Source organism: Mya arenaria, chromosome 7, assembly GCF_026914265.1.
Source record: "Mya arenaria isolate MELC-2E11 chromosome 7, ASM2691426v1".
Taxonomy (NCBI): Eukaryota; Metazoa; Mollusca; class Bivalvia; order Myida; family Myidae; genus Mya; species Mya arenaria.
The window spans coordinates 16,604,206-16,618,470 of NC_069128.1; the positions used below are offsets into that span (position 1 = coordinate 16,604,206).

Below are 14,265 nucleotides of genomic sequence, written 5' to 3' on the forward strand. Positions count from 1 at the left end.
GGATGTATTCTACATTGAATGAATGATTAAATCCGGTACACCACTTACCCTTTCCAGCATCCCCACGATATACTTGGTATCGTTAAATGCCCCGATTTCCTCGTGACATCTGCCATACACTATCGTCATTGCTTGTAGACACATACACTTCATGTTCACTTTGGGAGTCAGGAGAAATCGGTGGTAAAGGTCGTTGAAAAACTCGTACCTAGAAGATAAAAATGACATTGTATCAAATGTGTTGAGCACATTTCCGATAATAAAAACTAAAAAAAATTTTTTCAACAAGTACCATGTTAACATTCATTGACAATGAATACATATTTCAATGTTATACTTTAAGCTGTAGATATTCAGTTTTAAAATTCCATTTGGAAACATTACTTAATTTTTAAATATTAAAATTGAGCAATGTTTCCAAATGGAATTTTTAAAACTGAATATCTACAGCGTAAAGAATAACACTGAAATATGTATTTATTGTCAATCAGTTTCCAGCCAGGATTTTGAAAAGGCAGGGTGGAAGCTATAGAGAGCAGGCTCATAGAGTCATTCAACAGTAAGCTGGGTTAGGTATGGAAGGGGGTAGGTCCCTACTACGAGAGAGATTTGGGGCACCTGCTGTGTTCAAAATGAAACACATACAAGCTTTTCAAATGTTATTTCATGAGGATTTGAATTTCCACTTACGATCTCTTTATAGCGCTGACTTCCTCCGACTCATTTTCATCTTCCTCCAGGAGCAGACGCAAAAAATAATCACCTGAAACCATACTCAACATAATCCTTTTCTCATCTGATTAATATTACAAGGACTACTTAACATACAATGTTAAAATGCAACAATACTTGAAAACTATAGTCCTGACATGTAAAGAAGTGACATGGACTTCACAAGGAGCCCCGACTTTTATTTCTATATTCAAGAGTACATTTATGCTGAATAAAAGTTTATCTGTCGATCAGGAAATCAGATATGAATCTCTCTGGAGTCCCTTTCCTGGACAGAAACAAGTACAGTCAAAACTTGCTATGTAGAAGTCTTTGGGACCTTGGGAAATACTTCAAGATAACCAACATTCCATATAACCGATGTATAAAACATGTCTAACTAAACCCAAGATATTAAAAAAAAATCGGCATAAATCGACATAACCAGAACATCGAGATAACAGAGTTCGACATAGCGAGTTTCGACTGTATTGTGATGGTTCTGATAGGCCTAGAGAAAGTAACCCTGGTTGGACTCGAACCCACTGGGGTGATAGGCTGATACCAATACCACTGGACCATTCTCACTCTCTCATTCTCACAATACCTATTTTGATTTCATCGGACAGGCAGTGATATTGGACTTCAAACTCCTGATGGTTCCAGCCAATCACACAATTTGATCCAAGCTCCTTGTCCACATTGAAAGCCCTCATCTCGTTCTCCAAGGCTTCACGCAGCTCTTCTCGAGTCTGAGAAAAATAACTGAATGAGACACGAGTTACTCGACACAGTGCATTATGAGATGTTGCCATTGCTCAGCAGGGCTCTGCAAGGTCAATGTTAACATCATGCTTAAAGCTGCACTCTCACAGATATATCATTTTTTCAACTTTTTTATATTTTGTCTTGGAAAGAGCAAATTTTTGCATAAATATCTGCAAAACAATGATATAAGATTGCAGACAAAAAATCTGATCATAGATTTTCATATTTCTGTTCAAAGATTTATGTTTTATGGCTTTTACTAACGGTATAAGAAAAATGCATTAAACATCATTTATTTAACTTAAATATAAAAATATGCGATCTAATTATTTTGTCAGCAGTGTTATATAACTGGTTTCCATGGATTTTCGCAAAAATTGGCTCGTTCCAAGACAAAAAATAAAAAAAGTTGTCAAAACGTTCAATCTGTGAGAGTGCAACCAACCAATCAAAACTGCCAATCATCCTGTCATTGCAACTTTACTTTCAGAAGGGCTTTAATAGTGAGCTTTACTGAATTATTTTTCTATTGGAACAGTTCTGAAGTTATTGATGAAGCCAAGCATAAAATAAATTCCTAGTGAGAAAACCTCTATTCAGAGATAAAAAAAAAGCTACCTTGAGAAAGCATCTAAAAATGTAGATAGACAGATAGACAGATATAGACGAACGTAACGGCAGACCGGCTGATTACAAAAGGAATCACCTTTTTTGGCCGGACCCCAATACGGTAAGGAAATCATGTTGCACATTTACCTTGTAGTTCCAAATGAGGTTTGGTTTTGCATGGTCATGACTGAAGTGGTAGTAGAAGAGCGGCCAGTTGGCTTCACTTTTGATCCGCTGTCTTCGCTTTCTCAGGGTAATAGGCATCTGCTCTTTAGTCTGAAAAGTCATCATTTGTAAATAGTCGAGGATAATATCTCACCAAAATAAACATAAATTGTTTTCTTTGAAGTTTTTAATCCAACAAGCTGAACTAATTACCTGTTTATTGGTTACTACACATTGTCCCGAATTCCAGGCTTATGCTAAAATCAAAACAAGGGAACGCCATGGCCATAAGCCAGTAATGCCAGCACAACTGTTTTTCATACATTATCAGGGGTATTTCTTAACCAACATTTCGCTATAGTGGTGTGACTTGCTTCACCTATAAGTGCATCTTGTTAATGTTTTCTTGTTATAAAATGCTGTTATTTGCTTTCTCTAAACTTAATCATGCTTTGCAAAATTCACTGCATTCAGAGTAAACTAGAATACTACAAATCAGACTTGTTGCCTGTTTGTTGACCTTATGACCCTAAATGAAAAATGGGTGATTAACCGACTCCGACAATATACATACAAGTTTAAACACTCTGACTCTGCTGAAATGCGGTCACCACGCAAAGTTATCGCTATGTGTTTGCCATGCTTTGCAGGTGACACAATGAGTGACTAAAAATTGCTATCATTATAAACTTGTAACAAACCTGTTTACTTTCCAATCCTATCCTGGCCCTCCAATGCTGTAAGACTTGGTCCACTTTTTTCTCTAACAACTGTATGTGAACATTCTTCTTATGCCGATTCTGGTGGTCCTGCAGTGACAGAAGTATTGGTCGATTATTGTTCTTCCATTGTGGATTATTGAACGATCATTCCAAACATAAAGAATGAGACAATGGTATTAGAATATAATACAGATCAAGGATGCATTGCTATAAATTATTATTACTCCATGTCTTGCTTGTTTGAAATATTTTTTTACTTTTTATTCTTATAGAATACAACCTAAAGTTTCAGCCAATGAAATTGCACAAAGGCAATCATTAAGTACTAGGCTTAGTCATCAAGAAGTTCAACTTTTGCTGGTGTTTAAAGATCCACCTATTGACAATCATCAGATACACAATCCCTGCATCAGAGTTTAAGTTGACAATGTATCAGCCAATGAGATTGTACTCTTAGTCAGTTAGATGAACTGAAGTAATTTCTTGATGAATAAGAAGGGCTCGTTCGCTGTGCTCACTCTGCTATGCTCACTCTGCTACGCTCACTCCACCCATTCTTATTTAATAAGAATTTATTTCATGTCATCTTTTTTTTTTCATTTAAGATTGACATATTATATTTGTTTGTGTGAACATGGGCAAAATGTTACAATATGGTTCAACTATTGTAAACATTTGCGGCTTTAACATTGTCATTCAGTTTAACATACATTTTTTTCATATGAATTTACCTGAACAAGTAAAGTATTGTCTATAATCTGTCATCAACATACTTAAGCTATTGCAACATCGTCATCTTAATGACAACATACCCGAGTCAGTCAAACTTTGTCTAAGATTTATTAACATAGTGGTTGCCATATCATACCGTAAATGACTGGGTATTAGACGCCCTTTTTTCCCTCAGATTTCGATGCAAAAAAATGCCTGCGTATAATACCCAGTAACAATTTTTTTAACTTTTTTTCTGAGGTCGATTTCAAGCCGAGAGTTTGTTTAGATTTATGTAGAAGGGCTCGTACAATATAAGGTTATTGCATAACTTAACTATTCATTCTCGACAGTTTATCATTGTATGGTTTTAAAGATAACCGTCGCCATTTTCGCGAAAAAAATAAAATTTGTCACTGTCAACAAACATGGTGGCCAAAATGCCAGACGATTTGACATCTTTTCTATGCGTCTTTTAACCAAAAACATAGATTAAAAGTTTTTTCTTGGACTTTTCACAGATTTTTTCCCCTGCGTCTAATACCCCCTATCGTCTTATACCCAGTCATTTACGGTAGTAATGTTAACATACCTGAGCTAGTTTCACATTGTCTCTGATGTGAAGTCTGTCGTCCTCATGTTCAGGAACATCGTCTGCTGAATCGAGGTACAACAGTAATCCACTCGGCTGGAAGCATAACATTGTCATGGATAAAATCATGGTTGTATACTTTATATTTCAGTTCTTGTATTTGTGAAATGAGTTGAGCAAAACAAACATTGAAATGAACTTGGAAAAGTGTGAAAGTATCAGTTTCAGTTGTGAGAATATCTGACAAAAAAAAGGCTTTACACCGGGATCCGGGTTGCCAAGTTAGGCCACTTGGTGGGTCTCACATGAGGCAAGACCCCTTTAAGCTCCTGGGTTTGAAGCATTTTAAGAGCCTAAGATTGCATTTAAACATATTTGTACTACAGGTAGTTGTAGAGTTCAAACCCATGACTTTCAAAACCTTCATGATTTATGATCATATTGTTCTTACCAGTATTCTTCTAAGCAAGCCCATGGCTGTTGGATGTCCGGTGACCCACAGCCCTACAAGGTGTCTACTAAGTTGGCGATTTGTCAGCATTCGGTTGTCCGCTGATTGTGTGAACATGGCAGAATGGAGGTGCTTTGGTAGCGCCCCCTCGGCTAGCGCTAGATCCTGCATCTTGGCAGCGATTTCTGCATCTCCCTCCTGTCAAATGGAAAAACCCATTATGTTGTAGAAGCAGTCAGTAAGGGGAAAGTCTGGACTACTAGCTGAAATTTAAGCCTAACACTCTTTTACAGACAGCATGTTTTCTTTCTGAGAAAAATATTTTATAGAGACTGTATCAATACCTTATACAGTGTGTGTATACCACATTATAAATTACATCATATTTGGTACATCAGAAGGCAACAATTTGCTTAAAATAAAGACTTACAACAAAGATTACTTTTCTTTTTCTACAACATTTTGTAAAGGTTTGTCAAAGTGTTCTGAGAAACTTAACTCTCAATCAAACTCTGGTAAAGGACGAAGGCGAGACTCTGTAAGTGGCTTACACTGTACTATGTTTCATTTAAAGTGGTGAAGAAAGACTGAAGTTATCTTTGTTTAACCCTTTAGCACATAGACAAGTGGCCAGATTACACCTCCCAGTCAGTAGCCAACTTACTGATAAGCAGTCGTTATCTGTATAGGTACATTTTAGGAGATTTGAAATGAGCAAATGAATACAGCAGTATGACCTTAAATTCAATATTACTCCAAATAATTGTGGCCAAATCTTTTTTATGTGAATTTTTTATAGATAATTAAATTATCTAATAAATGGTGTCAATGATGAAATATTAAATTATTTTATTTCATCTGTGAATGCATTTCCAAGATGGAATTGTAACATTTCTTTGAAATGTCATAAATGCATTTAATCAAAGGGTAATAAAATGCTGGGATCGATCTAAATTTTATTCCCCTATCATAAAAAATATCCATCTGGATTAAAAAGCTGACAATTGATGTTCTTGTGTATGATACACAGAAATATGGCAGGAATATCCGGTGCCATCCAGCTGAGAGATCCAGTCCAGGGTGTCTGTTTAACTTTATTACCCCCTCATAAAATTGTTCACAAAATGAAAGCCGATAAATGTTTTTCCGGTATGAATAAATCTAGATCTAAATCATCCAAAACGCTTGCACAAATGTGTTTACCTGACCTATTTTACTGCCTGAACCATGCTGGACATCTATCAGCTTCACACAAAATTTACTAATCATTTTTTCAGCTACTAATTGTTTCTGTTGTTTGTAAACAAAATATCACCTTTTAATAAATATAATCTCTATTGATTTTAATGGTAAACTGAACTGACGTCATATATTTAATGATTTACGCATCAATAAATTTGGGGGATTTTCCATACAGTACTCGGCTCGTGGTCTTATTACGTCACAATGGGATATCACACCTGCGATTGGGAGTATAAATACCATCTCATTTTAGCAGACGATATTTTCAAGGGAAAATCAATACACAAAAGGTTAAACTTTAATTTTATAAACATCCGGGATATTGTTTACAAAAAGAAAGATGCAAAATTGAAATATTGAAATGACCCTATTGAAATTTGCGGGCAACGCATTTACACCCAGTAATGAATATTGTTGGCCAGATGCGTATACATCTGCTAATGAGCTATGTCGGCTTATCTCGTATACATGCGCTAAAGGGTTAGTCTTCATATAAAGCAAAATGTTGCCTTCGGACGTAGCATTTATTGCGCAATTTATCACGTGGTATTCACAGACTGTTATAGCAACTTAAACAATACTTGAAAGGTTCTGAAAAAGTGGAACTTCAGCTGAATTAAATGTTGTTTGATAATGAGTACGATAATGCATTGCTTAAATCTGTTTTAAACCTTTTATATTTACAAATGACTTCAGAATGGTAGAAATTCAATTAAATTAGACATATTATACTTGCCTCAATGATGGCCTTCATGACCAATCCAGCCCCCTTGACGATGGCAGTGGAGGGGTGCTGTAATATAGAAACAGATTTACCTCAATGAATATTCAAGACACTTTCTAGCAAAACAGTAGAATAAATGAACAGTAAGATATTCAACACAAGTAGGAGCAACACTCAAGCAAGATTTCAAGCTTTAAAAGCGAAACTTTTATTTGTTAAGACACAACTTGAGGTCGGATCGATCAATATCTGAAATTCAAATAAAAATAGTACCTGGAAAAGCTTGAACACAATTCTGCCGTTAGCTGCGACCATTTCCAGCAGCGAGTCAAAATGTCCGCCGTCGGTGGTTTCACTGTATGGTGCGCAGAGGGAAAAGGTAAGGAAATCCAACATGGCCGATATAACCAAAGCTCCCGTACTGTGGACCTTGAAATGTTAAGAATGATTTTACACTGGTTAAATTTTTAGACAGGAAAATAAGATTGTATTTTTACATTCAAAGGAAAACTTTGCAAAGTAAAACTACCTTATACATTCATGAATTATAATTCTAAAAATAAAAAAAGTTTTGATACAATAAGATAATTTACTAAAGTGATATAAAAGTAAAAGATAGCTAAGCATGTATGTGCCATAGGATAATTTTACATTTTAAGCATTTACACTATCAAACAGTTTGTTGAAATTTTTTACAATTTGAATACCAAAGTTCACAAATATTTGTCTGTAAAATGTTCAGAATTTATACTATTTATAGGTAGACATATTTTTTCTCCATTACACTTGAAAGGAACTGATGGGGTTAATGTGTATGTGTGTATGTATTTCTTTAGACCTTGCGGTCAAGGATAGCCTGTGAAAGTGCAAGCACTTATTTCCAATGGTGTCCATTGTTTTTGCTGAAGGGACAGAACGCGGAAGAGACAGTGGTGGGATACAAGGAAGTCTGGGTGCGATACCCTAGCTCTTTTTCGACGAGACCCCTTGTTTCTTTTACGTGCTCGGTGTAAAGCACCAATACACGGGGTACAACTTTCCTGGGTTAAACTTAATACAGTTTCAGGTTGTAAAGGACGTATACATGCACCTACCACGTGATCATTAAACATCTCTAGCAGAGTTTTCAGAAATTTCTGCGATGACAGAAGGGATGTTTTGTTGAGTTGCTCCTGTCGCAAATCGTAGTCATCATGCATGGGCTGCATTAACGCACACAGCATGTCCAGGGACGCGTGTTTTACACCTTCGTCATTACGTTTCAGGGCTTTCACAACTTTTAATCCAACCTTTTCACGCATCCTGGAAAATTATATTTGTTCAAGTGACTGATGGCTTAGCTAACTTGAATCTATCTGAACAAGCTTTAGACAAGAGGGCCAAATGGCCCTGAATCGCTCACCTGTCATATATTGCACATTGGTTTGATAAGAAATCTGGATAGTTCAAAGTAGTTAAGGTTTTTGTGGCCAATTTTGACCCCAGGGCCATAATTTGAACAAACTTTGTAGAGGTCCACTAGACGATGAATCATGCCAAATATCTATGCTCTAAGCCACGTAAGTTCAGAGGAGATGATTTTTGAAGTTTTCACTATAAACATATAGAGAAAACCCATGACCCCCCAAGGGGGCGGGGCCAATTTTGACCCCAAGGCCATAATTTGAACAATCTTTGTAGAGGTCCACTAGACGATGAATCATGCCAAATATCTAAGCTCTAGTCCAAGTAAGTTCAGAGGAGAAGATTTTTGAAGTTTAAACTATAAACATATAGAGAATACCTTAACCCCCCGGGGCGGGGCCAATTTTGACCCCAAGGCCATAATTTGAACAATCTTTGTAGATGTCCACTAGACGATGAATCATGCCAAATATCTAAGCTCTAAGCAACGTAAGTTCAGAGGAGATTTTTGATTTTTTTTACTATAAACATATAGAAAAAACCCATGACCCCCCGGGGGCAGGGCCAATTTTGACCCCAGGGCCATAATTTGAACAATCTTTGTAGAGGTCCACTAGACGATGAATCATGCCAAATATCTAAGCTCTAGTCCAAGTAAGTTAAGAGGAGAAGATTTTTGAAGTTTTAACTATAAACATATCAAGTATACCCATGACCCCCCGGGGCGGGGCCAATTTTGACCCCAAGGCCATAATTTGAACAATCTTTGTAGAGGTCCACTAGACGATGAATCATGCCAAATATCTAAGCTCTAGTCCAAGTAAGTTCAAAGGAGAAGATTTTGGAAGTTTTCACTTAAAACATATAGAGAAAACCAATGACCCCCCGGGGGCAGGGCCAATTTTGACCCCAGGGCCATAATTTGAACAATCTTTGTAGAGGTCCACTAGACGATGAATCATGCCAAATATCTAAGCTCTAGTCCAAGTAAGTTAAGAGGAGAAGATTTTTGAAGTTTTAACTATAAACATATCAAGTATACCCATGACCCCCCGGGGCGGGGCCAATTTTGACCCAAAGGCCATAATTTGAACAATCTTTGTAGAGGTCCACTAGACGATGAATCATGCCAAATATCTAAGCTCTAGGCCAAGTTAGTTCAGAGGAGAAGATTTTTGAAGTTTTCACTAAAAACATATAGAGAAAACCCATGACCCCCCGGGGCGGGGCCAATTTTGACCCCAAGGCCATAATTTGAACAATCTTTGTAAAGGTTCACTAGACGATGAATCATGCCAAATATCTAAGCTCTAGTCCAAGTAAGTTCAGAGGAGAAGATTTTTGAAGTTTTAACTATAAACATATAGAGAATACCCATGACCCCCGGGGGCGGAGCCAATTTTGACCCCAGGGCCATAATTTGAACAAACTTTGTAGAGGTCCACTAGACGATGAATCATGCCAAATATCTAAGCTCTAGGCCAAGTAAGTTCAGAGGAGAAGATTTTTTAAGTTTTCACTATAAACATATAGAGAAAACCCATGACCCCCCGGGGCGGGGCCAATTTTGACCCAAGGGCCATAATTTGAACAATCTTGGTAGAGGACCATTTGGTGATCCTACCTACCATATATCAACGGCCTAAGCCTTGTGGTTTGGGAGAAGAAGATTTTTAAAGTTTTTCCTTTTGGTTGCCATGGCAACCAGAGTTCTGCATGGAATTGAATTCTTTGAACAACTTTGATAGAAGACCACCCAAGGAACATCCCTATGAAGTTTTATTAATATTGGCCCAGCGGTTAAGGAGGAGATGTCTTTAAAGTAAATTGTTTACGGACGACGCACAACGCACAACGGACAAAAGGCGATCACAAAAGCTCACCTTGTCACAAAGTGACAGGTGAGCTAAAAAGTCAAATGAGAAAGATAAAAATTTATAATTCAATTAATCATCCTGCTTTGGATGACACAAACAATATTAGCACGCATACAGTAACCATACTTTCTAACTAACATACGCTGGAAGTATTTTAAAACCATCACAAAGCATTTGTACTAATTGTACATTTTTTTTATTTGAGCATATTTATTTAATGCATCAAATACCAATTTGCACGCAACAAGCCCTCTCAGCTTGCTTAATGGTGCTTCTTATCTAGAATTTTAAGTGCACATATTTCTTCACAATTGAGATAGCTAAAGGATTTTGTTCTTGAGAAGTTGTGCAGAAAAACAAAATCAGGCTTTGGATGCAACATGTCTCCATGTCAGAAAATAGCTCATTGAGCTTACGTTTCTTGTCATCCTATACCCGACTTTAAATAAACATTCTTGTATCTTGTATCTTGATTAAAACTGGGCTTATAGAACTCAAACTTTTGCTACATTATTTTTCACACATTGTTTGAAAAGATCTTACTTGGGCAGTCTAGTGAATGCTCCAAATCCCGCCTTGGAAGCTACAAGCCTCCGCAAGGCATGAAACTGGGCTTCCAGGTTCTCACTACTAATGACATTCTGATCCCCTTCTTGTTCAAGCAAGCCTGCAAGAGCACCATTGATCAGTTTCTCCTTGTTCTCGGCAAACAGCCTCTGAAAAATATGGCCAAGATTGAGGATTGAAACATCAATTTTACCTGTCAGAGATGGAATTTTTGAACATGCTCTTCATATAAAATGCACAGTTCATCTCATAATCTGACAGAATGAGATGAATAATTCATATAGTTACACTCAGGCAATTGACCTTGAAACAAACAATCAACTTATATATGAAACAAACTGTATCAACTTAGGTCTGTCGGATGATATGATAGGAGTTTTTCACAGATCCCATTTTAAATAGAACTGAGGACCGACAAGGAAACAGAGACCATCCATTACAGATTGTTTAAATTGTGATTTCCTTGTTTTTAAGCAGGAGCTGAACTATCGAGGTAAAAGTTAATGTGGCAACAGGCATATCCACCAAAAGATCTATAGAAGTACACCTCTAACCAATGAAGTTATTGGTTCCACTAGAAGACACATTTCAATTACATTGAGTAACCAAAATCTTACTCTTCATTACCAGGAAAAAAACTAAGGCATAATCGATGAATGCTAAGAACTTAACCAAAGACAAATAAACATAAACCATTACATCTTGTGTGACTGCATGTAGTAATCCGCTGTATGAGACATTACTGTTAAATCTCATTACTGCCTCGTTAAAAGTCATCTTCTCGGCTGGTGACATGATAAATTTAAGATGCTGACTTTCCACTTCCTCATCGACAGGAACTGTGAAGGGACCTGAAACAGATACATGTACAAACAATGATTTCTGAAATTGCAGTAAATTGAGTGTGTAAACTGAATTAATTAAAAAAGATCGGCAATGATAGGGTAAGGTTGAACATTTTCATTAAGGGAACATACACAGCTTATTTCTGACTGTAGCAAAGAACAACAGCCAACCAAGTCCCCTTTGAGGGCCTTGATAGGGTGCCCAAAGGGGAAGTCGAACCTACAATCACTTAGATGTTCAAGACAGAGTTATATCTTTATAGCATAGACATCTGTTTGATAAACAAATACCTAGCCTGTATCCTCGTGCTGTTTTCTTCCTTCGTATACAGATGTCTCGGTTTCCTGATGCCCGAACTCCATCCAAAACGGATGCTATCAACGCATCTCTGCAATTAAAAAGGAACACATAACATAAATATTCAGGCAATAATTCAACATAGCTTGAAACCTGGCTTACTTTTATTTCATCTGTACACTGATATCTCCGTTTCAAAATGCATTCTATCCTTCAGTGTTCCACAATGATTCCATTTTGTGTAAAGGTCAAGATCAATTTTAAATGGTTATTTAATATGGCCTTAACAACCTGTTATTAAAATAGTGACTGTGGCAATATCAGTAGTGTTAAGGGTTCAAGATTCTCCTTGAGGCGTCCCAGGATCGCTGACCAGCCTGGACGTATTTGAGTTTGGTTTGTGGTCATCGAGTCTGACAAGCAGGTTTCCCAGGGGTACTCCGGTTCCCCCCAAATCACAAGACCACGCTCTCATATAACATTGTGCCAACAAGAGTGATTAACGTTTTGAATTGTTTCACTATCAGTGTGAAACAAGTTAAACTAAAATTAAAATAATAGCCTAAAGAGGGTTTGATGCAAGTGCCGAAACAAGAGGAGTTTACCTGTCCGTGGAGAGGTAAGTTCGTATGGCACCCTTCACATACTCGACACAAAACTGCTGTGGATTCTCTTGATCCCGTATAATGGCAAAGACCTGGAAAAACATCAATTATGAGAAATATTCAGGGCATATTATTTGCTTGGATAAAATGACTGGTGCAAATAGTGCCTTATTCAATATAGTTATTTCCCTTATATTTATACAAGCCTTCAATCAAAACACTCGGATTCTACTCTTAAATTTAAGCTAAATATTCAATACAGCCCTCAGTATCTCACACTTACATATAAATATGATACTTGTCCAGTACAATGAAATAGAGCACCAACTCTCACAAAATACGCCTGTCCTGATTAAAGGACAGGAAGTTTGGTGATAAGTGGTTGTATGTTTAGCCAAATGTAGAGAACGGACACTGTAAAGTCAGTTCAAGATCTCATAACTTCGCAGTGACTGAGGGAAATTGGCTGGTAAGCAAAACTGATCATGAAATTCTTCCTGTATACGTTACATGACTAAATTTGCTGATGATAAGGAAAAGGATTCTAATGTCATTGATCAGACAGAACCGATTTTAGGTAATTTATATAATTAAAGGCCAATTACTCTGGAGTGACTCAAACAAAATGGCGGGTTAAAAAAAACTAGTCAAAAATATTATTCCCAGACACATTGTGGTCAGATTTTGGTGATGAATCGAAAAATACTTTGAAAGATATTGAGCAGAAAAGACTAATTTTAAGTCATTTCTATAATTAAAGGGCAATAGCACTTAAAGGGTGATTACTCATAAGTGACTTCAACATTATGGCTGGATATTGAACGTGTTCAAGATACAATGCAAGTAAACTCTTAAGTGACTTCAACGTTATGGCTGGATATTGAACGTGTTCAAGATACAGTGCAAGTAAACTCTTAATTGACTTCAACGTTATGGCTGGATATTGAACGTGTTCAAGATACAATGCAAGTAAACTCTTAAGTGACTTCAACGTTATGGCTGGTTATTGAACGTGTTCAAGATACAATGCAAGTAAACTCTTAAGTGACTACAGTAATATGGCAGGTTATCAAACCTGTCCAAGGTATTATACTAATTCACCTTCCCATCAAATTTGGTGATAATTGAACAAAGGCTTCTTAAGTTATTGACCAGACAACATTCTGCCCCCCTGTCTGCACCCTGTAGGTAAAGCTAAAAAATGTCCTGTTTTTTAAAACAGCATATAATAATGGATCATTTATGGCCATTTAAATAACACTTATGGATCAGCAAACTTATAAATTTTTATCTTATAATTATATTCAGTGTGAGGAAAATTGTACCGAAACAAACATGCTGATGATAAATCAGAGTTAGGCAAACATTGGTCAGCTTTTGGGTTTAAGTTAATTTCAACCACTTTCTGTTTGCAACTTAAATCAATACTTAAAAGTTAATCCTTAATAGCTGACAAATATTTCATAAAATTTGTACAACAAAACATTGATCTTACATCACAGAGGGGTTTACACGTAGTAACGTTGTATGTTGCCGGGTCACGCTCCACTAGACAAGTCTCCGTCAAGCACAGGGTTCGCCTCACTGCGTCACTATGACGAGGAGACACTTTCTGGACAGTGAACTCTGCGTATGAAGTCAGGGCCTCATCCGTGCTGGAAAGAATAATTACAAATATTTGAACATCAGTATTGGAAAGACAATTTGGAAGATAGACTTGTGTTGAAACTTTGTGGGAATTAAACCTTAAGCTTTTCAAGCAATACAATTAATAATAATAAGCAATAATTAATGACAATGAAAACATTAGTGTTTTGATGGCACGTTTGGTCGAGTATACCCCATCAGAAATAAAAGAAATAGTAGGAAGTATGTTTATTTACCTTAAGATATTCATTAAAATGTAGTCCTTTTTCCCATAATGTTCTTTTCTTTATTTCCGAAATATAACACTTAAGAGGTTCTTTTTCAGAT

At 36.7% G+C, this 14,265-nt stretch overlaps 1 protein-coding gene across 4 annotated transcripts in view; it reads right to left on the reverse strand.

The window, feature by feature from the left end:
* Positions 1-14,265, reverse strand: part of LOC128241761 (dnaJ homolog subfamily C member 13-like) — a 59,664-nt gene that overhangs the window by 35,483 nt on the left and 9,916 nt on the right. For all 4 annotated transcript variants that reach the window (XM_052958839.1, XM_052958837.1, XM_052958838.1 and 1 more), the window contains exons 9-23: positions 13,787-13,946; positions 12,292-12,383; positions 11,680-11,777; positions 11,243-11,394; positions 10,520-10,692; positions 7,790-7,997; positions 6,969-7,124; positions 6,708-6,764; positions 4,730-4,927; positions 4,279-4,374; positions 2,955-3,062; positions 2,236-2,364; positions 1,319-1,463; positions 691-763; positions 49-208 (exon numbers count right to left, since the gene is read on the reverse strand). In XM_052958839.1, the coding sequence (XP_052814799.1) occupies positions 49-208; positions 691-763; positions 1,319-1,463; positions 2,236-2,364; positions 2,955-3,062; positions 4,279-4,374; positions 4,730-4,927; positions 6,708-6,764; positions 6,969-7,124; positions 7,790-7,997; positions 10,520-10,692; positions 11,243-11,394; positions 11,680-11,777; positions 12,292-12,383; positions 13,787-13,946 (2,005 nt within the window). The remainder of the gene's footprint in view (positions 1-48; positions 209-690; positions 764-1,318; positions 1,464-2,235; positions 2,365-2,954; positions 3,063-4,278; positions 4,375-4,729; positions 4,928-6,707; positions 6,765-6,968; positions 7,125-7,789; positions 7,998-10,519; positions 10,693-11,242; positions 11,395-11,679; positions 11,778-12,291; positions 12,384-13,786; positions 13,947-14,265) is intronic.